This window comes from Astatotilapia calliptera, chromosome 3 (assembly GCF_964374335.1).
Source record: "Astatotilapia calliptera chromosome 3, fAstCal68.1, whole genome shotgun sequence".
Taxonomy (NCBI): Eukaryota; Metazoa; Chordata; class Actinopteri; order Cichliformes; family Cichlidae; genus Astatotilapia; species Astatotilapia calliptera.
The window spans coordinates 51,132,259-51,156,289 of record NC_137424.1 but is presented as its reverse complement, the minus strand read 5'-3'; the positions used below and the strand labels follow the sequence as shown (position 1 = coordinate 51,156,289).

Sequence of the window (24,031 nt, the reverse complement as noted above, 5' to 3'; positions counted from 1 at the left end):
AAACAATTTAGTAGGCTCTTTTTACCAATCAATGGCACTGTTCGGGCTGTACTGTCAGTAACTGCTTGGCTTTTCAGTGGGGAGGGCTGGCTTTCTTCTTTGCAGCGTTTTTTTCCCTTTCCCTTCAGACGTCTCAGTTTGCTAGTGGGCATTACTGAGTGGGACTGGGGATTTGGGATGGTCTCTGTCTGTCCCTCAACAGAGACCGGCTCCCGTTTCCCGGCTGGTTGGTTCGTTTTAAACAGCCAATTGCCCTATGCCCGGCATCCCCACACACAAAGCAGTGATTACAGTTTTCTGAGCCTTGCTGCATACATTTGGTGCAGCTGGGTATTTTACCTCTCCTTGCAGCTGAAGGTTGACTTGGTGGAGGAGTGAGTGCCTGGTTAACAAGAGGTTGGGTGCCATGGAATTGGTCCTGGCCTGGCGTTTGGAAAGGTGCAGTCTTTGATTGGGTTGTATGAATAGCTGCTGCTTGTTGGCCCATTAAAGTCGCAACCATGTTAGTCAAAGCCTCTACTTGTGCACTAAGCTGTTGGATCGCATCATTATCCCCACTGTTTGCACTCACATCCCCTCCTTCCACCTGGACACTATGTGTATGTGTTGTTTTTTGACAGGGGGGAATGACCTAACCTACGCTGGTGTTCATTTTCATCGCTAATCATCTTCATAACCTGTCTGAGAATCTCCTCATCAGTGACGTTGCTGTTTGAAAGGAGTGGCCTTAGTTGCTGTCTGATGTCAGTATGTTTTGTGCCCAGGCCTTGGTGGATACTGTGAAGAAAGACTTCCTGAATAGTTTTGGGTTCATAACGAATGTCTGTACTGACCTGTTTTGATTGGAACAGGATCTTCTGTTTGAGTCCAATCATGCGGTACAAGAACTGTTGTGGGGTTTCTTGTTCACTCTGTCTTGCACACATAAGCTCTTGGAACAATTCAGTGCTGGCCTTTTCACCCAGGTGTGATCTGAGAAAGCCCTTGAGTTCATTCACAGTGATTTCATCTTTGTTGATGAGCATATCCTTGAAGACACCTGGCTTTACAATTCTCAGTACACCCCGGATAACCTCAGTCTCTGTGAAACCCTCTCTAATGCCTTCATCTATCTGTTTACACATGCTGCTATAAGTTATGTCAGCATTGTGGTCCCCAATCTGGCCACCATGTACCTTAAATTCCCTCCGTTGGAGGTAAGAGAGGTCCTTTAAGGAAACCATTCTCTCAGTGGTTACATGTGATGAGGGGTGAGGTATTGCTGCATGTGTTACTGGGTCACCTATACTGTGTGCCCCACTAGGATGTGTGTTACTTGCATTTCTAAAATGCTATGGCTCTCCACCCCGCTCATCATTTATGATTCTAGGCTGGGTTGGACTCAGATTGGTGGTGCGAGCCTGTGCACCAAAGTCAGTCTGCTGTGATGTTGTAGGCTCTCTGGGGATGGAAAGTAAGGGGGTGGTATGCTGTTGAGTGTTAGTAACTGGTGGTAACTGGCCTAAGGTAGCATGTGTCACTGTAGTGCGCTCGACTGTCTTAGCACTAACAACTGGTGACTCCAGTGGCTGCGCCACCCCATTAGCAGTGTTCAATAGGCCACGATTTTCAACCATACTGCATACAAGATCATTTAGCACCAGCAACTGACTCATTCCCTCATCCTCAGAATTTAACAAAGCATCTGACTGCATATAGTTGATAATGCAATCCACACAACCTTCTTCATCAGTGGACTCTAATTCACTACTCTGGCTGTCTGTGACCAGGTCCCTTGCGAGCTGATAGGCTTCTGCACCTGAAAGCTTATACAAGTTCTTTTTGATGCTCCAAACCAGCTCCTTGCGCGCTGCTGCCATGATGAGCTTCGACTAATGAGACACAGAGGTGCAGTTCCGTTGGTGGAGTGAAGACCCTCGTACAGATCTTGACTTCTCTTTGTGGACACCCACCAGCTGTCGTCTCGGCTACAGCGATGCCATCTCACGTTGACTTTCTGGTTCTAGTATCTCTGGACCCTCTTCCTTAGAAGACTCAACAGGAAGTGGATCCTGGACGAGCCCCCACAATTTGTTACGGGCCCCAGGAATGGTGCCACAATAACAAAGAAGAAATCCCTGCAAACACAGGTAAAGTTCAGGAGCAATGAAGACAGTGCACTCGGTTTGCCTCTCAGATTGCATCTCTTATTCAAGTTTCAACAAACATGAACAGCATTAACAATATCCACGTGTGCATGACTTTTTCAGTCCCAGTGTCCATATCTGTCCATTTCCCCAAAGTCACAAGTAGAAAAATAAATGAATTCACACTCTACACGTTCCACTATTTTACATGTACTTCATGCGATCGCTCAGTCTAAGCAAAACAAAAGTACACACCTGCTCTTACTTAAGTAGTTGGAAGCCACTGTAATCTACAATGAATTTACAGCAATATACGACTGTACAGATTCTGAATACTGAAATTGAGCAGAATTAGACACATTTACAGCACACTGAGGATGAAATTCACTTTTGCATAACATGGACAACTTCTTTCTACTTCACATGTCATTAACACTCACATATTAAACAGCTATATACTTTTCAAACCTCAATGACACTTAACAATAAAACATCTTTGTATCATAAGCTTTATATAAAATAGTAAAGTGTGCGGGAGTACCAACCTTCATAATGAAAAGAAAAGAAATCGATATGAATGACCTTCCTACAAGACAATGCTCTGGGCGCTAACGACCCACAATACAAAACATTACCGCGCCGTTTCTGCTAGCGGCCTGCGCAGCCTGACACCGCTGTCTCACACTGATGCGAGTCGACCGCGCGGCAGTGCCCATAAGTGTTACAGGTACTGTTCTACTTCTTCACAAGTTAACATGGAGATAAAACATTGTTATGTACAAACAGTAGTAGTATTTCTTTACCAGGTACAAACCTGCAAACACAGGTAAAGTTCAGGAGCAATGAAGACAGTGCACTCGGTTTGCCTTTCAGATTGCATCTGACTCGTGGGCGGAAGTCCATCCCCCTAAAGCAACCGGGTTGCACCTGTCTTGGAATAATAGTTCCACCTGGGGTGTTGCTCCATTTCTTTGTACCTTCTATACAGTTTATGTGACAAAATAATGCACTGGTTAGGTTGGTCATGTTGTCAAAGTCATTTTGGATATTAATAGCCACAGAAAATAACTGATAAACAAATTAAATAAATTAAATTAAATGATTAACACAAAAGTGGCCATGCATTTTGGGTGTGCCACACACAGAAACAGATTCCTGAAGAGCACCGGGCCAGACTATGTGGAACACAATGTCAGTGACTCTATAATGCAGTCAGTTCAAAGCTTATCTCTCACACGATGCAAATTCAGACAGCTGTCGAGTTTTAAACTAAAACTATTTTTGTACTAAAACTAAACCAATCTTCTTCTTCTTTTTTTTCCAGCAGCTTTCTTTAGGGGTCACCACAACAGATCATCTGTATTCATCTCACCCTATCAATAGCATGCTCCTCTGTCACACCAGTCCTCTGCATTTCCTCCTTCTCTCCATCCATTAATCTCCTCTGTGGTCTTCCTCTTTTTCTCGTGCCTGGCAGCTCCATTTTCAACATCCTTTGGCCAGTATATCCACTGCCCCCCTCTGCACATGTCCAAACCATTTCAGCCTAGCCTCTAGTCTCCATCCTGAGCTGTCACTCTGACATAGTTATTTCAAATCTTGTCCATTCTGGTAACTCCCAGTTTAAATCTTAACATATTTAGCACTACTACCTCCAGCTTGCCCACCCACACATCATTCATAGGCAATAAAGATTTATAGGTTTCTACTTATTTAATAACACTTCTACTTTTCTTTCTACTTTTCTTTCATGGCTTAGTTTATTTGTAAGTTTAGATTTCATGTTTGCCTTCCAACACATCAAAATTTGAGCACTTAAAGTTGAAATATAAATGTGCTCAGCATCCTTTGCTCAGCTACATGACATAAATGCATAACACTGGCCTTAATCTGTTATGGTAAATGGACTGGTTCTTATCCGGTTGTTCAGTCTGACGTCACTAGCAGTGTCTGGGTCTAAACTCCGCTGCGGGTCCATATATCAAACGATCACTATGGCATTACTGAGAGTTGAAAAACTGTCTAAAGTCTTTCATCTTTAATAAAATGATCAGTGTTCTGCTCTACCAGGTGTAACAACTGAGTTTAACATCCAGGCATCCATGAAAACGGAATTTATGACATTTAACGGAGTTAGAAGTTAGCAGGATGTTAGCTCGCTAGCTTCTATCTAAATACAATATAGCATGTCCCTGACTGCGGGGTTTTGGAAACAAATTAAAACGTACAGCTTTCTTATCACTTCCAACATAAATGAAGACAGAAAACTAAACAGCAGTGACGTTTGTAGGGTTACTGAAGTTGGGCTAGCTGGTATATAATGATGTGCTACGTGACCGCTAGCGACACAGCTATGTTAGCATAATATAAACAAGCTAACTTTTTTTCCACTCGATAAAAGTTAACGTGAGTGTTCTCGGTGGTCAGGAACAAATGTAATCGCATGGCAGGATGCTGTAAAAGGACCAAACTTCAGCCAGGAGAACAACTGAGATAATCCATCCACAATACGAGGTTAGTCATTCATATACTGCTGCATGGGCTGGGCTGTAGTTACATCCTAAGGTTTTAAAAACTGAGCTTAAATAAATGATTAGCGGTAATAAAAGCCGAGGGAGGTCAACAGTGATCACTGACTGTTTTAGGAGCTTTTTGAGATCAAATAGAAGAAAATACATAACATTAAACATGTTAACAACACAAAAGCCATATTAAACGCAGACTACTTTAGACCCGGAAGTAGGATTCGTCGCGTCATCACTGAACAACCGGATACAGGTTATCATACTTTCAAAGCACTTTATTCAACATGCCTCATTTACTCATTTACACCCATTCATACAAATTATTCTTCTGCTTAAGTGCTTTCTCTCTAATAGTTATACACATTCATATTCCAATGAAGGGATCAAAGAGCAACATGGTGTTCAGTATACTTCCTGAGTCACAGCTACCCCAGCAGTATTATAGTAGAAAGATGTTTTGAATTAAAACAAATATTGAATATTAAATGGTATGTGTGTATATATGTGTGTTGAGTATATGCACTAGCGTACAAATTCAAGATCAAAAGCGTGTTTCAACCATATGAATGTCAATAAAATACAAGCCTCGATGCTTAAAACTCCTATTGGTTGCTTGGTGGTTTGAAAATAGCGAAAGCTCCTCCTTTGGAGTTTGCTTGATATTGTCAAAAAGATTTGGGCGGCACAGAAGCTGTAGTTGTTTAAACTGCTAACCGTAAGTTTTGCTTCCTTAATTAAATAGGAAAATACCAATTTTAAAAATAAACCTTAGTTAAATTATAAAATAGAGCCTTTTCTTTTTAAACAATCAATGATGTTTTTAACTCTTTTATTTTGAAATTGTATCCGTCGACGCACCGGGCGTAGCTGTTAACATAAAACCAGCGCTCCTTGCCAACCTGCATCCTTAGCGACGTCCTGATTGGTCCGCCAGACTCAAATTCTATCCAATGAGAGCGAAGCGCAGCAGATTTGATCCTCGGCTGAACCACTTTTGTTTGAGCTCTCGTCTTAGTAACAACACAGTTGAATCGGATTAGTAACCCAAACTATATGCATTTTTGCTTCTCTAAAACAAGTCACCGGACTAAAGAAGAAAGTTTTATACCATAAGGTAGGATAAACAAATTTATCTGCGCCATTTTGGCGTTCTATTTTTTAAAATTTTAGTACACAACCGATTCACCTGAGAAACTCCGCCCTCTTAGCGTAAAGCTTTAATACCAGGGTTTCTGCATGTGATGTTTAGCCATATACGTTATCTCAAAACAATTTTAAATGTGTTTGTTTTTCTTTTACTGTTTCCTTTTAATCATCCCGCTATTTTTGCGTGCTTTTCTTTGCTGTAGCAGAACACGGAGCAGCGGCTGCAGAGCTTTGTTTTTAGGAAGAAACCGTCAGGGAGTGAGCCATGCCTTTTCCAAGGGGAAGGAAACCCACAGCGGCCGCTGGCAGCAAAATACCCAAACTGAATGCAACAGCGTCCGAGAACCAGGTAAAATGCACGTGCATTCATGTGTCTTCTGGTGGCAGGTAGTGCTGCACCTGAAGGCTGCATGGGAAGGATGGAGATGATGATGATGCCTGCTTTGCAATGCAACGCAACGAGGCTTCTTTTGCCCATGCACTGTGCAAAACTTTATATATGTGGTGTGTTTTCTGTTTGTGCATACAGGAGGACGCGACACAGGTTAAGAGGTCCTCCTCCCCTCCTCGTGGAGCTCCCAAGAAGAGGACTGCTTTCATCGATATCACCAATGTAAGTACTTTTTTCTTTCTTTTTTTTTTTAAAGGTTGTGACTTGGGCTTTAACAGCAGGATCAGAGCTTCAATAAGCACACAAAGAGACATATTTATCGCAAAGATGGTTCATCAAGAGTCGGGATTGAACTTCCTGACAGTTGATGTCACCTTTCGTAGGATTTCATGGGCTCCTAGTTTGTGTGCTTTTTTGTATGTGAAAGGTTAAAGTTGTCAACATTTAACCATTTGATTGTGTTGACATATAAGAAAGATATAAGTCCTGCTTCAGTGGGACTGTTTGTTTGTTTTGCCTAGTTCAGTTTTCACGCTAACGTCAAATATAAAATGATCCTTGACTTCTTTTCCTCTCGACACAAATGTGTGGTATGGCCCAACCATTGTGATCAGCTTGTTCAGCATTGATTCCTCCTGTTTCATTCTGCCACAGTTTTTGAATTTATCAGTGAGAGAAAAACAGTTTCTCAGTACAATGAATAATAATCACAGCATCCATGTAAAGACTCACAAATGTCAAACTCACGGAGAGGGAGAGAGACTGAGAAAATTTATTGAGAGTGATGTGAGCGTTTGTACAAGAAGATGGAGGGGGAAAAAACTTGAGGGACAAATATATTACAACCCAAAACATCAGATCACAATGAGCGAGGACTCAGAAGAGAGATGAAACTCCTGGCTAGGGATGGGTACCGGTATCCGGTGCCATTATAGCACCGGTTCTGACGTAAACGGTAGTAACCAGACCAAAACGCAGCGCACATTTCGGTGCTTTATTTCCTCAGATGCCATACACTTCAGATTCTAGCCAATCATTTTACCTTTGCAAGCATAGTAGGCGGGCCCAGGTACGTACGTTCTTTTAGCTACAGATTAAAAATGCCCAAAGGAGGCTAAGCTGTCAAAAGTCTGGCTGTACTTCACAGCCAAAGATGCAAACTCAGCAGCCTGCAACAAGTACTTTAAGGTGATACTGTGCAAAGGAGGTAACACCTCGAATCTGATGAAACACCTGGCAACGTAGCGTTTTTTTAAAGCCGAGAAATGCACCGTACCTACTACGGGCGTGGTGCCTGTTATCGGTCCCGGAGTTAGCAACATTCCCCAAGAACCCGAAGAGGAGAGTCCTGGCCCCTAGCCCTGCCAGTGTAGCAGAAATGATGAGGATGATGATGGCAGCAGCAGCCGTTCTTCTCTGGGCGAGTAGCTTAATGTTGTTCGTGTGTAATTTACGTTGAGTAGGCTATCCACGTTATTAAATTAATGCATGTAAGGTGAACTAGCAAACACCGTCGTAGTTACATGCAGCTGTCTTCTTGTTTGATGGCAGATACTCCCTTCACCCTGGCCAAAAAGGCTAAAATGACCAAAGAAAAAGTGGAAAACAGTTAAACATGAGAGGTTTTGGACAAAGTTTGTGTTTTTTCCATTGTTTAAGCACTGCTTCCAGCCATACCATACCATATATGCCCTATAGCTGCAGAAAAGGCTAACATTGTTACCTTTTTACAAAAAAACAGCTGAACATGAGAGGTTTTTGGACAAAGTTTGTGTTCTCCATTCTTTAAGCACCAGTTCGAGCACCGTTTAAGCACCGGCAACGTTTCAAAAGTACCGGTTTGGCACCGGTATCGGATAAAACCTAAACGATACCATCCCTACTCCTGGCATTTCCCGCCGTTGGCTGGCACTGCATATAAAACACCATGACAACCATATGGTAACAAACATGTAATGCACCATCGCGAGCATAAATGCCAGCTACGACGTCGACTTCTTAACATTTAAATCGGACTTTATTCTGCTTTTGATGTAAGGCTGACATTACTGCTGCCATCAAAACTTACAGCTGCACATACGGTTTGCACAAGGTACAGTCGTCAGATACGGATTCCATCAAAGTGGTCTGAGCACAGTTAGCACACAGTAGCAGTAGGAGACGTGGTGTCACTAATTCAAATACTCCATTTCCAGCCTAGTCCAGCCTGGCTCGAGTGTTCAGTCTTTGCTTGGTGTATTCTACAGACAGCTACTAGCTCTGTTCTCATGTATGAGGACTTTTTGAATTTATTTTTCTCCACTTATTTAATTCAGGTCTTTGGGGGACTGTAGCCTATCCCAGATATCACAGGGCGTATTGATACAGTTCCATTTAATGTTTACGATCACTTGAAAAATGGCAAAAAAAATCATATTTTGCATGGTTGGATCTTAATAAGGTTCAAAGTAGAGCTTCAACATGATGAAGAAATAGGAGTGAGAAAACTTTTTTTTTGAGCATGCAATTCATTGAAAACGACGCTTAAACTGAAACATGCGTGGTTTCTTAATAAAGAAAAATTCTTATAAAAAGAAATGGCAAACTCTTAAATGAGAAAGTGTGTCACTTAACAAAACATGTTTTAATAAAGCTGGGCAATTTGAAGTTTCAAACAAAATCCACTTTAAACATTTTCACCGATCCCACCTCCGTCAGGGTGGTGTCTGAAGCCTGTGCGACACTCTAATCCTACATTTTAGTGCGTCAGTGTGTGATGGATCTGCACTGTGGTGTGAATGTGTCCTCGGCTGCCTGGCGGGGGTGTGAAACAAACATTTTGCTTGTTTTTTTTTCACCTCACAATCACCTGAACGCTTGCTGTCAAACCAGCGGTGTGTCAGAGAACGATTGTGTGGAATATTTGTCTGGACTCGAGTCACATTTTGAAATTGTTTCATGCATAAAAGGACAAATTGTAAGAGTCTGAAGTAAAATGTATCACAAACTGGATCCATGTTTAAAACTAATTCTCGTCATGTTCCCAGGCTCATAAGGTACAGATCAGCTTTCCTGGGAAGAAGAAGGAACCAGGGAAGAAGACTGCAAAGAAAACCAGCTCCACCTCAGCGTCTGCAAGCAACCTAGCTAACCTGAAAAAGTAGGTCCATTTAACTGTTCTAATAACCCTCAGGTTAAATTTCTTGTTCCCCTTTCATGCCTTGCGCCAGTCGGTGGCAGACTTCTTTAATTCCCCTCTTCTCTCCCTCCGTGCAGGTCGTCGTCGTCTGTGAGCTCAGAGGGAACGATATCCGAGCGAGAGAGGACCGATACGGAGGAGGAGGAGAAGGAAGGGGACACGTTGGTCGATGTGGCAGCTCCTGTAGAAGAGCAGGCTGCTGCTGCTACGTCTCCTGCTGCCCGTGAAGTGCCGGCACACCTTCGGAGACAAGAAGTAAGGGAAATTATAGATTTATAGAAAGCTAGAGACGCTGTGAAAAGCTTTTCCTGAGTTGTTTCCTTTTCTTTTCACCCATCCATGCAGATCCCAAAGGAGTTTGACATTGACTCTGAGAACTCTGAGGACTGCTACATGTGTCCAGAGTATGCAAAGGATATTTTTGACTACCTTAAAAACAGAGAGGTGAGACAAATTGTAAAGCCTTTATCGCACTGGACTTTTTTTCTTTTCTTTTTTTGTGAGTTAAATAAATTTAAATATACACAGGTTTTGTTTACATTTCCTTTCTCTTTAATTTTATCGTCCGCAGGAGAAGTTTGTCCTCTGTAACTACATGCCCACGCAGCCCAGCCTCAACTCAGAGATGAGGGCCATCCTGATTGACTGGCTGGTCGAAGTACAGGTGAGGTGTTAGTTAAACGTCGCATTCCTGCTGTGTTAGAAACACTTGCTTGCTCTGAGTGACACTTTGTTTCTCCCTTTATTTAGGAGAATTTCGAGCTGTACCATGAGACCCTCTACCTGGCGGTAAAGATGACGGACCACTACTTGGCTAAAACCCCGGTCCACAGGGAGATGCTGCAGCTCGTTGGCTCTACCGCCATGCTCGTAGCCTCCAAATTTGAGGTGAGAACCCAACTGTGGCACATGGGAGTCTGAAATTTCTCATAGGATGTCTCACAAGCTATGGTAAGTAATGGTAAAGAAAGGTATTAAACTAGTATACAAGTCTATTAATGGGAACAGAGCGCAATCATTTGCTTGTAAGGTGAATGTGTTTCTAAAAAATAGTTGTTGTTTTTTTTATTTTTTTTATTTAAATGGTGAAAAGTAAAAAAAACAAGGCTGTGAGGATAAAAAGCACACGTGAACGGAGATATTCAGCTCTTAAGTGCTCCTGGGAGGCAAGTCACGGAGTCTCAATCCCAGGTTGATTAACTGCACCTATCAGGGCTCCTCGATGTAACAGAGACACGCACTCAGTGCACACTTCTTTACAGCGTGGCTGCAGGTTTTCTAATTCCGCTCCGATCCTCGGTTTTGACTCTCAGCAGATCGTCTTGACCATTATTTACATGCCATCAGCCATTTACAAAGCTGAGTGCTTTAAAAAAAACATAAAATACCATCTAATCAAAAAACATGAGACAGTGATGGATTTCCTTGAAAATGTTATTACAAAAAAATGATGCAAACTTCAATACAAGGGCAGTGAGTTTAGGTCATAATGAGTTATCTCTCAAACTAACCACCTACTATTACCAGTTTAAGTTCCCTTTTTACATAAGAAAATACATCTGTAAACTATGTAGCTGTACACAGTTTTTAATTAATTTTAAATTGCGGCCCCTCTGCAGTATCTTTGCGGCCCACCAGGGGCCCCCCCAAGCCCACACTTTAGATATTTGCATTAACAAACAGTTGAACAGGTGTATCTAATGAAGTGGCCAGAGTGTACATATAGAAGACCCAGCCAGAGAAGAAAGGTTGTCAGAGGACGTACTGAATTTCAGAAAAAACAAACTTTTGACATTCGGTGCTTTCAAGCTCTGTACGTCTTTAGAAATGGGTGAAAAGTGTTATTTATTCTGTCGTAACCGCGGCCAGAGTAGAAGTTCAGCCTCCTCTGATGTCGGGCACAGTTGGCATGAGCTTTTCCAGCTTTAGATCAAGCATGTAAAAGTTGTTACAGCCTAGGGCTTTTATTTTGAAGTGCACGTAGAGAAAACTGAAGGGGAGCAACTATCCAGAGGCTCAAAACATGAAACAGAAATGAGATCAAACGGACTGTGAGACCTGACCTTGTGCATACGCAGTGAAATGACTGCAGGACTCGAAAATGCATTAAAGGGGACGGTCGAATTGCAATCAGGTTTCAACCTAATGCTTATTCGTGTTTTTTAACCATCCCGCAGGAGCACAGCCCGCCTTGCGTCGACGACTTCTTGTACATTTGTGACGACGCATACAAAAGGGAGGAGCTCATCTCCATGGAGGAGAGCATCCTGCAGACGCTGTCTTTTGACATCAACATCCCCATCCCGTATCGATTCCTCAGACGCTATGCCAAGGTGTGCATGACCAGGAGAGGTTACTCCACCACTGACTGCAGCTCTCTGTTTGTTTTTGTGTGACTCGACCTGCGTTCACATCTCACGAGAATGTTTGTTGTGGCTGTGTCTGCAGTGCGTGAGCGCCAGCATGGACACGCTGACTCTGGCTCGCTACTACTGCGAGATGAGTCTCATGGAGATGGACCTTGTTCCAGAGAGAGGCTCGTTGGTGGCCTCGGCCTGCCTGCTGATGGCGCTGGTCACCAAAGACCTGGGAGGATGGGTAGGTTACCTCCATATTGTTCCTTGTCTTGCTTGCATTAGACTAACGGACCAGTCTAAAATACTTCCCTAAAGTCTGACACTGATCTTTAGTGTTTTCGCTCTCCTAAGTTGATTTTTGGCAAGTTAGGTTTTCTTTCTTTTTGAGTTTTTACTAAGGCCATTTCTCAATACCCAGATACTCAAGTTATAAATAGAAGACCACAATCCACAGTTTTCACACGATGTCAGAGCTACTGGGATATACCCACACGGCGCCCTCCAGCCCAGTCCTTGGAAGTCTTTGAGTCTAACTTGGCCAAAGCTTGCTGGACTATCAGATTTCTTTACAGAAATGAGTACAGCACCAACATCTGAACACACCTGTCCTATTCCTCCCTTTCAAGCCAAATTGCACCAATCCCTGCTGTCAACAGCGACCAAGGCTGTCAGTGGCATTTACACCGTAAACACTATTTACCCAACATTGGAAAAATTCTGTCAGCTTTACTGTTATGACACCACATTAATGTGACAAATTAATAGTCCCATACTTGCACTTGTCTCTTGTGCTTTCTTCTTCCCCTCACCCCCACTCACAGATGGCTGCCCGTCCCTGAGCTTTGGTTTTACCAAAGGTTGCTTCCTGTTAAAAGGGACTTTTTCTTCTATCACCTTTTGATTGTTCATAAGGGGTCATTTTGGGGGTGTTTTCTGTTTTCTCTGTATTACTGTAGGGTCTTTTTCCTATAATGTCAAGCAGTTTGAGGAAACATTTGTTGTGATTTGGTACTAGATTATTAATATGGAATTGAATTTTTTTTTTTTTAAGCTAGCTATGTAGCGTTTGCTTTTGCTGTAACAATGAACAATTTCTTGCTCTTCACCTGTCACGTGCCGGCATTATTAACCCATCCAGATCAAAAGTACATGCTTTCATCCTAGCAGCAAGGTAAGGTGAGGGAATCTGTAGAAGATGCATGTAGATGTCACTCAACCACTTTCAGGGATTTAAATATAAAAATGGATCCCAAGTCCCCAAAAACCCATAGTTTCACTTCATATATTTGTTTTCCTCCACGGATGGATGATCCAAGTAGTCTTGGCTCCAGTCAGGTGGAAAAATAAGCTTAATGCTTTTGTCCTGCAGTACTACAGACTGTCCACTATTGCCCGTTATTATGGAGGAAAGTTTTGCCCATTCAGGGTAGTGAGTCGGTCACATGACTGGAAAATGTGGATGAAATCTGACATGTGAACATGTGTTTTGTCTGCATGTTCTTGGTCACCCTGGTAAAGGTAACATAAGGCATTTGAAATAAAGACACCTGGACTGCTTTTTGTTTGTCAAAGTTTTGAGCAATACAAACAACTTGCATTATTATAGCTGACTATGAAGCAGGGGAAGGGTTTGGTTGCTGGCAACTTTTAACCTTTTTTCTCAGAATGATTTATACAAAGCACTCTTTTCTACAGTAAACACCATCTAATGACGTTACTTGATCTGTTCTAACATGTGTAATGTTTGCAGCACTGAAGAAGCTTCTCTTTCTCGTGTTATTTCCATCCTTTCCATTAAATGTAGACTTTGTTAAATCTGATGCCGTGTCAGTTCGTGCGACATTACCAGCCTCTCATTTGCAGCTCTGTCTCCTGAACAGTCCTCCCAATTTAAATATAAATTGTTTTTTTGTATGTAAAATTGAGCCCTTATTGCTTCCATTTTGCTGTTAGGGGTGGTGGGTAATTTCATTTCTTGCCTGCGCCGGCTTCCAGAATCATCTCCTGTAAGCTTTTGGCAATTTAGAAGTAATATTATCTTTGTGTAATGTTGTATTGGATTTTAATAACTTTAAAGGGGTTCAACATGGCTGGCTTTTCTTTTTCTTTTTTTAAATGAGTGCTGCTCTTTTTTTCCCTGCAGTCTCCCATCCTGCAGTTTCACTCGGGCTATCAGGCGTCAGATTTGGCGCCCGTTGTCAGGAGAATCTACTCGATGCTCTCAGCACCTCCTGATGATAAACTGAGAGCCATCAAGAACAAATACTCACATAAGTAAGTCTTCATGAAAGATTACAGGCGCTAGAATAATTTCAAAATGTTGTTTTTGGCTAACGATCGGTTCTTTTAATATGTTTTCAGGGTGTTTTTTGAAGTTGCGTCTCTGCCATTGCTCAGTATCGACATTTTGGAGAAAGCCTTGAGCTCTTAGTGACGTGTCTGGTTCAGAAGTTGGGAAAATGAAGCTTAAGATGAGTGAAAGTATTTTTCAAATTTCCCTCAAGAGGAAACATGTATATAAAATGTGAATATGTTTAATATTTATGTGTTGTGTAGTCTGTCCTTTATACCATAATATTATAATAAGACAATAATTCCCATTTGATGTAAAGGCGTTTTTAATGTGGGCGTTTGTTTGCAAGACGTTAATTACCTTTGAGAAAACTGTAGCATGTATTTTATACATTTTTAAAGATTAGGGGGAAAAAAACATCCTGATTATTAACTTGTGTGTGTGTGCGTGTGTGTGTGTGTGTGTGTTTTACTGGATTTAAAATGTGTTTGTAAATCTTACTTTCCAAGACGTATTATGCACAGGCCCACAAGTTCTGTATGTTACCATGTTCTTCAAGTTAAAGTATGCGTGTGTTTGCGTGTTCATGCATTGTACAGTGTTCATCATGTTACTATTGCTATGCAAATTATTTGTATAAAAGACGATCAGACGATGCCGTACTACTTTTAAGTGGCTGTCATGCGTACTCTTAAAATAAAGAAGTGTTTCTGTTTTGCTTTTATGTTTAATAAAAACGCTCTTTACTATATGCAGCTTGTTTCTTCCTTAAACGAAGTGCGACTGTGGGAAAGAAAAACTCCATTTTGACAGGAAGAAACCTCTTTTTACTGATGCTCGTCCAGGACACAAATGCTTGAGGCACTACTGGAAAAGCAATAGGAAGTCAATCAACCAGTCAACTTTGAGGATAGCCAGGAAAGTGATTACTAATGAGAGTGTTAAAAAAGAGAGACTGAAATGTGTGATAGTGATTAACTGTCGCAATGCACAATGAGCGAACTGCTGACGCCTTGAAGACACAATCTAATATCCCCGTGTTGGTGTTCCTGGATCATGAAAGGTAGTGTTGGTCCAGGTTCAGCACCTCAAGTGACTAATCTCATTCTGATGTCAAGTTTTGTGATGTGAAAGCACCATCACATACACCTAACAGAAAGTCCCAACCCTAACCGCCCCTGTTTTCGAATTTTTTTTTTTTTTTTTTCCCTAAATGGACGTTGAAATTTTTTTATTATTTTTTTTTTTTTACATCAAAAAAACTATGACATCACAATAATTTGATTGGTCACGTGCAATATTGAACCTGGGCTTGACATTAATTATGGTGATGCAAGACCAAGAGCAACCCACATTATCACATACACCCTCTTAGGAAGGTCCTTTATACAATTATTTCAGTTATTTGTTTAAAAATAAAAGGATAATTATTAAAAGCCTACATACACTGAAAGTCTTTATGGATCATTTAAAGTAGATCATCGCAGCCATACTCCACATGAGTGCATCTATCTGGGAAAAGTATTTTTAAGTCTCTCCGGCTCATACAAGTTCATGTGGAGACTGAGTTGAGTGTAGATCTGCTCTGATCTGTAATGCTCACGAAATGAGACACGCTGTTGAAATTGGGCTTATTTTTAAAAGAAAATTAGGTTGATATTACATGTTATTGCTCCAGCCTACTTGAGATCAAACGGAGTTTGAAATCCTTGCTGTGACGTGCAGGATGGGATTTTGTGTTACTACCACTAGAGGCCAGTAGTGCGCCATGAGGGGCCCCACTCTTCCTTCAGGGATGATGCTTCAGACTGTTTACAAATTAAAATAAGAGTTGCTGGGTTTGTCTTCATGAAACAAACATTTGATTTATTGCAAATGTTTCTTTTAGTCCACTGCGACCCTGTTTTGCACGTGGGCCAAACAGTGACTTTTGATTGATGCTGTGGTTGTAATATAAACAAATATAATTAATAATTCATCCACTCCTCTAATCTCTAGTGTGATTTAATTCAGCAGACCTTGAGTTAAGGATTAATGTTCAGAAACGGAGAGCAGCAGATGTTTAAAGTCTAGACAGGATGCGTCCAGGCTGACCACAGGGCGCTTTGGTAGCATTTAGAAAAGAAAAAAGTGAAGATTTAGATCGGTCGTTCTCAAAGATTGGAGTACCGAATGAGAATTTAGGGAGGAGATGGTGGTGGTGTCATAGTCTGAGCCAATATTTATGGACTAATTATATTTAGTGTTTGCATTCTGTCTAGTCAGAGTATGATTCAGAGTGTGTTTAACGCTGATGGCTGTCATTTTTATGCTTCTTTATAGTTATGTGAAGTATCTATTGCATGTAATATTGAGAAGAGTCGAAACAAAAAGGACTGTGGCTAAAGCTAAAGCTATCCAAAGTTCGGAGACAACTGCAAGCCGGCAGCCTCGGGATGAGCAAAGCTTTGAAGCAGTTAAAACTGCAACCAGTAAATCTCTGCATAAATATTATGGGTTTTATACTTTAATAACTTCTAGTTATTTTTCTTAGGTTCTTTTCAGAAATCAAGCACAACTTTAAATGTGCAAGAGCTACAAAAAACTGAAATAAGAACATCAAAAAACAACAAAGCATATGACAGTAAAATATCATCATCTTCTTTTTCCAGCTGCTGCCTTTAGGAGTCACCACTGTGGATCATCATGTCACAGCAAACCTCTGCATTTTTTACCTTAAGTGTTATTGCATCTGCCTTTTTTATTAAAGGATTTTTATTGAATTAATTGCTAAACCATCAAAACACTACACAATAAAAGAAAAGACAAGAAAAACATTTTGACTAAACATCCATTCGACGCTATCGGACTTACGTCAAATTAAGCTTTTGCTTCGTCTTTAGATAAGAACTCACAGAATCTGTCCCACTGCTCTTTAACCATCTCATTTTTATAATTAAGCCTCTCCAACATCTTCTCACAATCAACAGTGTCCATCAGTTGTTCAGTCCACATTGTCCGAGGTCAGAGTTTGAGATTACTTCCAAAACCTAAGGATCTGTGGCTGAAATCACTAGACCCCGCCTTTATTACTCTTATTACAGACTTCTTCCACTGTGGTAAGGCACTCCTGTCCCTGAGGAGACACATCCTTTGTGACCTGAGCAAAGCACACTTCAGTCATTACCTATGCAATCCCCCCCCCACCCCACCCCACCCAAAAAAAGAGTAGTGAGTAAATGATCGGTGTGAGTAACGGACAGAATAATTGCATTGTCTTCTACCAGAGACATAACTACCTACTCTAATTAAATGGGTTGCCAACTGCCAGTAAAACAGAAGAAGACGAAAAAGAAATTACATAATAGTCATGCTGCGAGAAAACGCAGCGTGTAATAGCAATAGATAAATATGGTCCTGGAGAAAATTACGACACAGATGAAGGCCCTAACATGAGTATTGGTCAGAAGAAAGCAAAAAAGGTATACCAGGACAAACTGAACCAATTCTGTTATGCCTGGTGCACGGGTAAAATGATCAATATGCTTTTTGTGACATTTTTGTTTGGTAGTGTGCCCTGTGATTTTTCTAATGTGAAATATGTGGCTCCAAAAGGTTGGGAAACTCTGCCATAGAGCACACATGGATGGATGGATTGAAATTAGCCTCTGGCTTCCGTGTCAAATTTCCCATTTCTGGAAACAAGGGTCACTCCATGCCACATAATCAAACACACAGCCAGGTTCTCCTTAGGCTCTTGTTTTCCTGTTTATCCAGGTGCGCCTTTTGTACCACAAGCTTGCTTTAGGGAACATTATTGGAAGTTGTAAATAACATAGTGTGGAGTTAGTGCCTCGATTATTGCATCAAACGTGTCATTTCTTGACAGCTTTTTAGCACTGGTTCAATAACATCAGTGTCATCGCCTCACTGTTACAGTTTTCATTAAGAGAAAGTTGGTTGTCACTACTTGGAGGAATTTGTCGATTCTCTCTCTGTCTTGAAGGTCGAGATAAGAAGACTTAGTGTGTTTCAAAATTCTCTTCCTCCACAGAGCGAAACCTTTTTGCACAGTTTGAAAAGTCAAACAGCCTCCTGGGATTTAAGGGGTTAATTGCATATGACTGAGATGCGAGCCACTGGTGAAGAATGCAGCATCTTAACCTTAATTTGAAGTTTGCATCCCTGACTTCTACTCCCAGAAGCCTCTTGCGGCTTTTCTCCCCTAAAATCCTCAGATGGCGGTCATCAGTGTAGCAGTTGAGCTCTGGAGATTTGTCCAGATCAATAAGTTCAGTGCTCTGCTTCTAAAAAAGAAAAATCCTCCTGCTCGGTTTCGTCCTACAGACACCTTCAGTGGCCGAGTGACAGCCTGCAACAGGGGGCAGAGGTGTGGAAATTGATTTTGTGTCTTCAGATGGAGCTGGGACAGACTGAGTGCCACTTTTGACCGTAGCAAAGTGTACTTTTTCATTTTTCTGTTCTCCTGAGAGCAAACATGCTACATGCCTTCATTCTATTTACAGCAGCTCACATGTTGCAGGTTGGCTCTCGAGCTACAGCTCTCCACTTTCAACCACCTGGGCATGTCCTCATTATTCCCTCAACCTGCCTTCTCCTGCTTTACTTCAATTAAGTCTTAACATTTCCCCAAACAACTTTTTAACCACAAGCGTGGGACTCGAGTAGTGCTGCATTCAGATATGGATTTTATGTCTAAGTGGCCACAGTGGAGCGCGTCTACATCATCGCTGAATGACAACAACCCAATGTTGCATTGAATCGCAGTCCCTTAAGGCTGGTGCCACTTGTGAAATCGGCAGATCCGCCTCTGAATGATGGATTCCTCGCTTCATTACTGTCTCTGAAGCACCACTTCCTCAAAATGCATTTGTAGTTCTCCTGGAAATGCAGGTTATTTAAGGTGGAAATGTAAATGCAAGCAGCAAATGGGACTCATCTGTCTAGATTTGCAGGTAATTTTACTTTTTTTAAGCATGAACACCTGATTGTGGCGATTTTTAAAAAATGGTAGTTAAGCCTTCTTGTACATCTACACAGATTTGCATCAAACCTGCCACCATCTGGACCACTGAGCACGTGTCTACACCTTAGTTTACTTTCTGTCTACAAGTTAAACTCAGAAACAGATTGATGAGTAAAGAAAAGGGGATAATTACAGGTGGGCTGTGAATTTAAAATAACCGTGCCCTGAGAATACACATGCTCAGTCATAAGCTTATCCTTTTAGTCTATTATGCACACTCTCACACAGACATACTGTATACAGATCCCTGCCAATTTAATTTCATACAAACACACAGTCCACTGGAACACACTGGCATGTGTTTCCAGAATCTTCTTCCTTTGTTATTCACCTGATCAATTGATTGTGTATGTGTTGTGTGTGTGTGGGTAAGTGTGTGCATCCCACAGTTCTATTCACAGTCACAGACCCACCAATAACTGAGGCTGATTAAATTGTGTTGGTGCAGATACTGCCCATTGGGCCGGGTGATACGCAGCTAAACTGGCGCTGCCAAACCATATATGAGCTATTGATCAGTGGAGGGCTGGGAAACGGGCTTTCAGTCGGTTGGCTTTGCACAATCAGAGGGAGCTGACTGAGAGCTGGCAGCTTTGCAGTCTTTGGTGCTCACCTCGGAGTTGCAGCTGCAGCACGATTTCTTCAAATGAGAGAGAGGAGGAGAGTAAAAAGATAGCTCGGCTTTTATGGGATTTCCCATTTTTCCTTCTCAGCCACAGTCACATTACATCATTGAAGCACATGAATTTCTCGTATTTTCGGTATCACTGTTAAAGAATGTGAGCAAATATACTTGACTAACTCTGTTCTGGCTGAATTAGTCAATGCTGGCTTCCTACTGAAATGGGAAAACTGGTTAGAGGTTGGAAACAAATTCAAGTAAAGTGTTTATGCACCCAGACTGGCTGCTTTTGAGATGTGACTTGATTAAAATCATTTAGTGTGGTTGATTAAACCTACAAAAAGACTGGATTTTTCATATGAACTTGATGATCCCTATATTGCTGTGATATTTAATGTTAAACCACTAATGTAGCAGATATCTGCATTGAATATTCAATAGAAAATACTAGTTATCACTTCCCTTATTTAGTTTGAGGCTAGACAGGGTAGGCCTGTAGCATTGTCATGAAAAGTTTAGAAGACACGGGCAGACGTAGACCGCTCACGCATAACATTATGAACACTGACAGGTAAAGTGAATAACACTGATTATCTCTCTTTATCATGGCAATTATTAGTGGTTGGGATATATTAGGGAGCAAGTGAACATTTTGTCTTCAAGGTTGATGTGTTAGAAACAGGACAAATGGGCTAACGTAACGATTTGAGCGAGTTTGACAAGGGCTGAATTGCAGCTCTTGTTCCCGGTCTGTCAAGAGTGGTCCAAGGATTGAAGAGTGGTGAACCAGTGACAGGGTGGAGCAATGGCCCTTGTTGTTCCATCCAACAGATGAGCTACTGTGGCTCAAATTGACGAAAAAGTTTCGACAACAAAAAGGGGAACAACACCATGACCTATAAATAACGACTCAACTGTAGAGAAACTGAACAAAATCCATTATAAAAGCAGAATCCAGGCTCAATGAGTGACATGTTGCTAAAACATCTGCTTTTACAAATATGAAAAGTCAAACAGCACTACATGAACATAAGGCACTGATTAGTATGGAAATTTGTTTCTGCCACTGAACAAACTAAACAAAATTACATTAAAAAAAAACCCAAACACTTTGTGTTTTTGCTTTGTTCATTTGACAAAGACAAGGAAACTCCATGAGTACTAGAATAACAATCAAGCATATGTTTTTTGTACGCCCACTGTTAATTAAAATATGCAATATGTCTAAGACAACTGATGAGTAAAACACGTGCACTTAAACGTATAAGTGTATATGTAAGAATGTGTGAGCTGTGTGCTGTTCGAGCAATCATTTTGGAGAATGTCTCAGACAGATGACTACAGCAAAATAATTAAACCCCTGGGTTGAGTGATGTGATTCAGTGTTGCAGCAAGATACTCCCACACTCATACTTCCTCTAACTCTGTGTAATTGTACCTGGCCTCAGTAGTTTCCTGGTGGACAGGGATATTAATCTAAACAATAACGAGAGCTTGTGGGATTGTGATTGTGCCAGTTGTTGCTGAAAAGTGAAAATCACTGACATACTTCAAAGGAACATGCCAAATAAATTCGGTTAATTTGCATAGATTTTTGTCTTTCATTCAACATTTGTATAGTCTTGGTGATGTCACATCTTCGATTCCCTGGCAACCACTATGGAAACCTTTGCTCAGCAGCAGAGCCTCTCGTGCACGCGAATAACTCCTGTGTTGACACTTCTCAATTCGCAATTCACATCATTCACATATAGTCACAGCACAGGCACTCTTGTCTTGAACAACAGTCATCTCTTGTTAGCTAGCTCTTGACTCAGGATGGCAACTTTGAGTGCTGTTGAAACAATACAATACAAACAAGTTTAAAGTTACATTCAGTTGTTTATTTACAGCAACATTTACGTTTACATTGGTCGAAGAAAAAGAGAGAATTAAAAAGCATGGACCCAACTATCAAGAATGAAACATTCAGCAGCAGTCAATGGATTTTGGTGGAACATATACATGGACCTTCTCAGTCAAGCTGTATGAAAAACACGTTTGACTAACTGAATGCGGGGTGTGCTTTCCATGTCTGCTTCAAAGTCCTGGTATCAAAGCCTTGTGGACCACAGTGAATTCCCAAACTTAAAATACTTAACAGAAAAGTAGCCACTTGGAGAATAGCAACCTTATTGACAGGCTTAGCATCGTGGAACAGCTGGATGAAGGCTATCGAGTTGGCAGAAGAAAGCTTCACATCAATTTTGTTGACAGCAAAATGTAAAGAACCTGGACTAACCTGGAAGGGAAACGTACCTACAAAGGCAATAGCAAAGAGATAACCCAGAAAGACATCAAAGCACACACAAGTCTTGATTTTGAGTGGTGTGTATAGATTTAGAAATGAATCTACCAACAGTTTATGGGATGCAGAATTTAGATGGACAATTTTTTGGTCCACAATGTCAGTGCAGAAGTTTTACATGTTGTTACGGCTGATTTGCTTTGACAGCCGTGATAGACTAGGTTGTCATCCACAAGACAAACTGGCATAGATCAGAGAGGTTTGGGACAAGTGTGTGGAGTGCTAGCAACTCATCTATAACCCATGTTCAAACATCACAGTTGATGAGCATCTGATCGGTTTTAGGGGATACTTCCTTTCTGAACAGTATATGCCAAGCAAACAAGCAGTCTAAATTAGAGATATTACGTATCGGTATCGGTCTGATACTGACGTAAATTACTGGATCGGATATCGGTCGAGAAATAAAAAAAATTTAATCCGATCCATTAAATATCAAAAAAGCACCTCACAAAACTTGCGACATGGTGTAACTCGACTCATAACCGTAGCACGTAGGAGCAGTGTGCTCACGTGATAGAGCGGCTGTGTGTTTTTGGAGCCTCGCTACCAAACCAGCATTTCATCTCCGAGGAAGTTTTCCCAGAGAGAAGTAAAGCAAGTGTGTAAGTTCATCTCTTAATGTTTGTAAAGCATTCCCGCGTTAAGCTTAACAACCGATATATGGAGCGGCTGCCTCTCTCTCCCTCTCTCCTGCTGCCACTTCAATCATGAAACTGATCAATGATCAGCTGATCGGCTTTTCTGTCGTGACTCCCGTCTCTTGTTTGTTTATCGCTCACTTCAAGCCAGAAAGAGGAAACCAGCGGCTGAACAACAGCAGCACGTTTAAGCTTGATAAGCTGTTGTTAGAATTTATTTAATATCACTTTCTACACCAGGATCTTTTTCTACGTAGCTGACGGCTGGTAACTGTGCAGGGGCGGATCTAGCAAAGTTTAGCCAGGAGGGCCGATAGGGCATTAACAGGGAAAAGGGGGCACAAAGACATAGTTTTCTTTCTTATTCTCATTTAAAATGTCTAGCTTTTAATAAATAATTATCTGAATCTTACACCCAAAGTTTTAATCTGGTGTAAAATGTTTAGAAGTCCATTACTGTATATAGTAACTGTTAAGTCTAATATACCCTAGTAAGCTATAGTACTTTTTCCTTTGGGAAGATACCATCTGTGCAGTCTGCAATTTTGTTGAAGAAAGATGTTGAATCTATTTAATTATTCTTGAAAAAAAATTCATTTCTGTGCATTTTTTTCACGCTGCATCAAATTAAAGTTGATTACGTTGATTAAGCATCATGAGGTGGAGGGTGGGGTGTGGTTCCCTATTTTTATTTTTTTTTTGCTGGAAGCTTGCAACCCTATTAGTTAGGTTGTTTAATATTTCTGCTAAGGACTCTTTAAAATACCAGAATAGGCAGGATGGAGCAGGTTTAAGTTTATTAGATTGATCAGTGTTGCTGAACTATGAAATATTTTGGGTGCGGTGTATTTTTTACATACAGGTATAACAGAATAGCTTTAGTGTTGTTGTTATTTGAACTTGAGTATGAACTTATACAAAATGCAGCAAGATATTAAAAAAATAGTTTTATTGATTAAAAAACACTTTATATCGGATTCATTTCGGTATCGGCAGATATCCAAATTTATGATATCGGTATCGGACATAAAAAAGTGGTATTGTGCCATCTCTAGTCTAAACACAGCATAAAGATATGTACAGCATGTGATGCCAGGAAAACTTATGCAGGTTTATACTGGAAAACCTGCAAGCGGTGTTCCTGAAAAGACCCAAGTGAAGTTTGTGGTTCTGGAGATGGTTGGAGGTCTCAAGGGACATAAGATAATGTGCAATTTCTTCACATCCTAAACTCTTGGTGAGGATCTGTGTCAGAAGTAAATGTAGTTTTGTGATGAATTCCTCTGCATACAAAATACACACATACAGGTGTGTATTTTACAAATACACACATACAGGTGTGTATTTTGTATATATATATATATATATATATATATATA

The 24,031-nt window shown here is 41.0% G+C and overlaps 1 protein-coding gene across 2 annotated transcripts; it reads left to right on the top strand.

Moving 5' to 3' along the window:
- Positions 1-5,621: 5,621 nt before the first annotated feature.
- On the top strand, positions 5,622-14,767 carry ccnb3 (cyclin B3). 2 transcript variants are annotated; one of them, XM_026162603.2, is made up of 12 exons: positions 5,622-5,765; positions 6,001-6,146; positions 6,327-6,410; positions 9,215-9,327; positions 9,444-9,621; positions 9,712-9,810; positions 9,938-10,030; positions 10,117-10,254; positions 11,544-11,699; positions 11,815-11,964; positions 13,867-13,997; positions 14,085-14,767. In XM_026162603.2, exons 2-12 carry the CDS (start codon positions 6,063-6,065, stop codon positions 14,152-14,154), a joined length of 1,296 nt encoding a protein of 431 aa, XP_026018388.2. In that variant the 5' UTR covers positions 5,622-5,765; positions 6,001-6,062; the 3' UTR covers positions 14,155-14,767. The 2 variants fall into 2 exon arrangements, with proteins under 2 accessions (XP_026018388.2, XP_026018389.2); XM_026162604.2 differs by having other exon boundaries at positions 5,625-5,765; positions 6,004-6,146.
- The last annotated feature ends 9,264 nt before the right edge of the window (positions 14,768-24,031 follow it).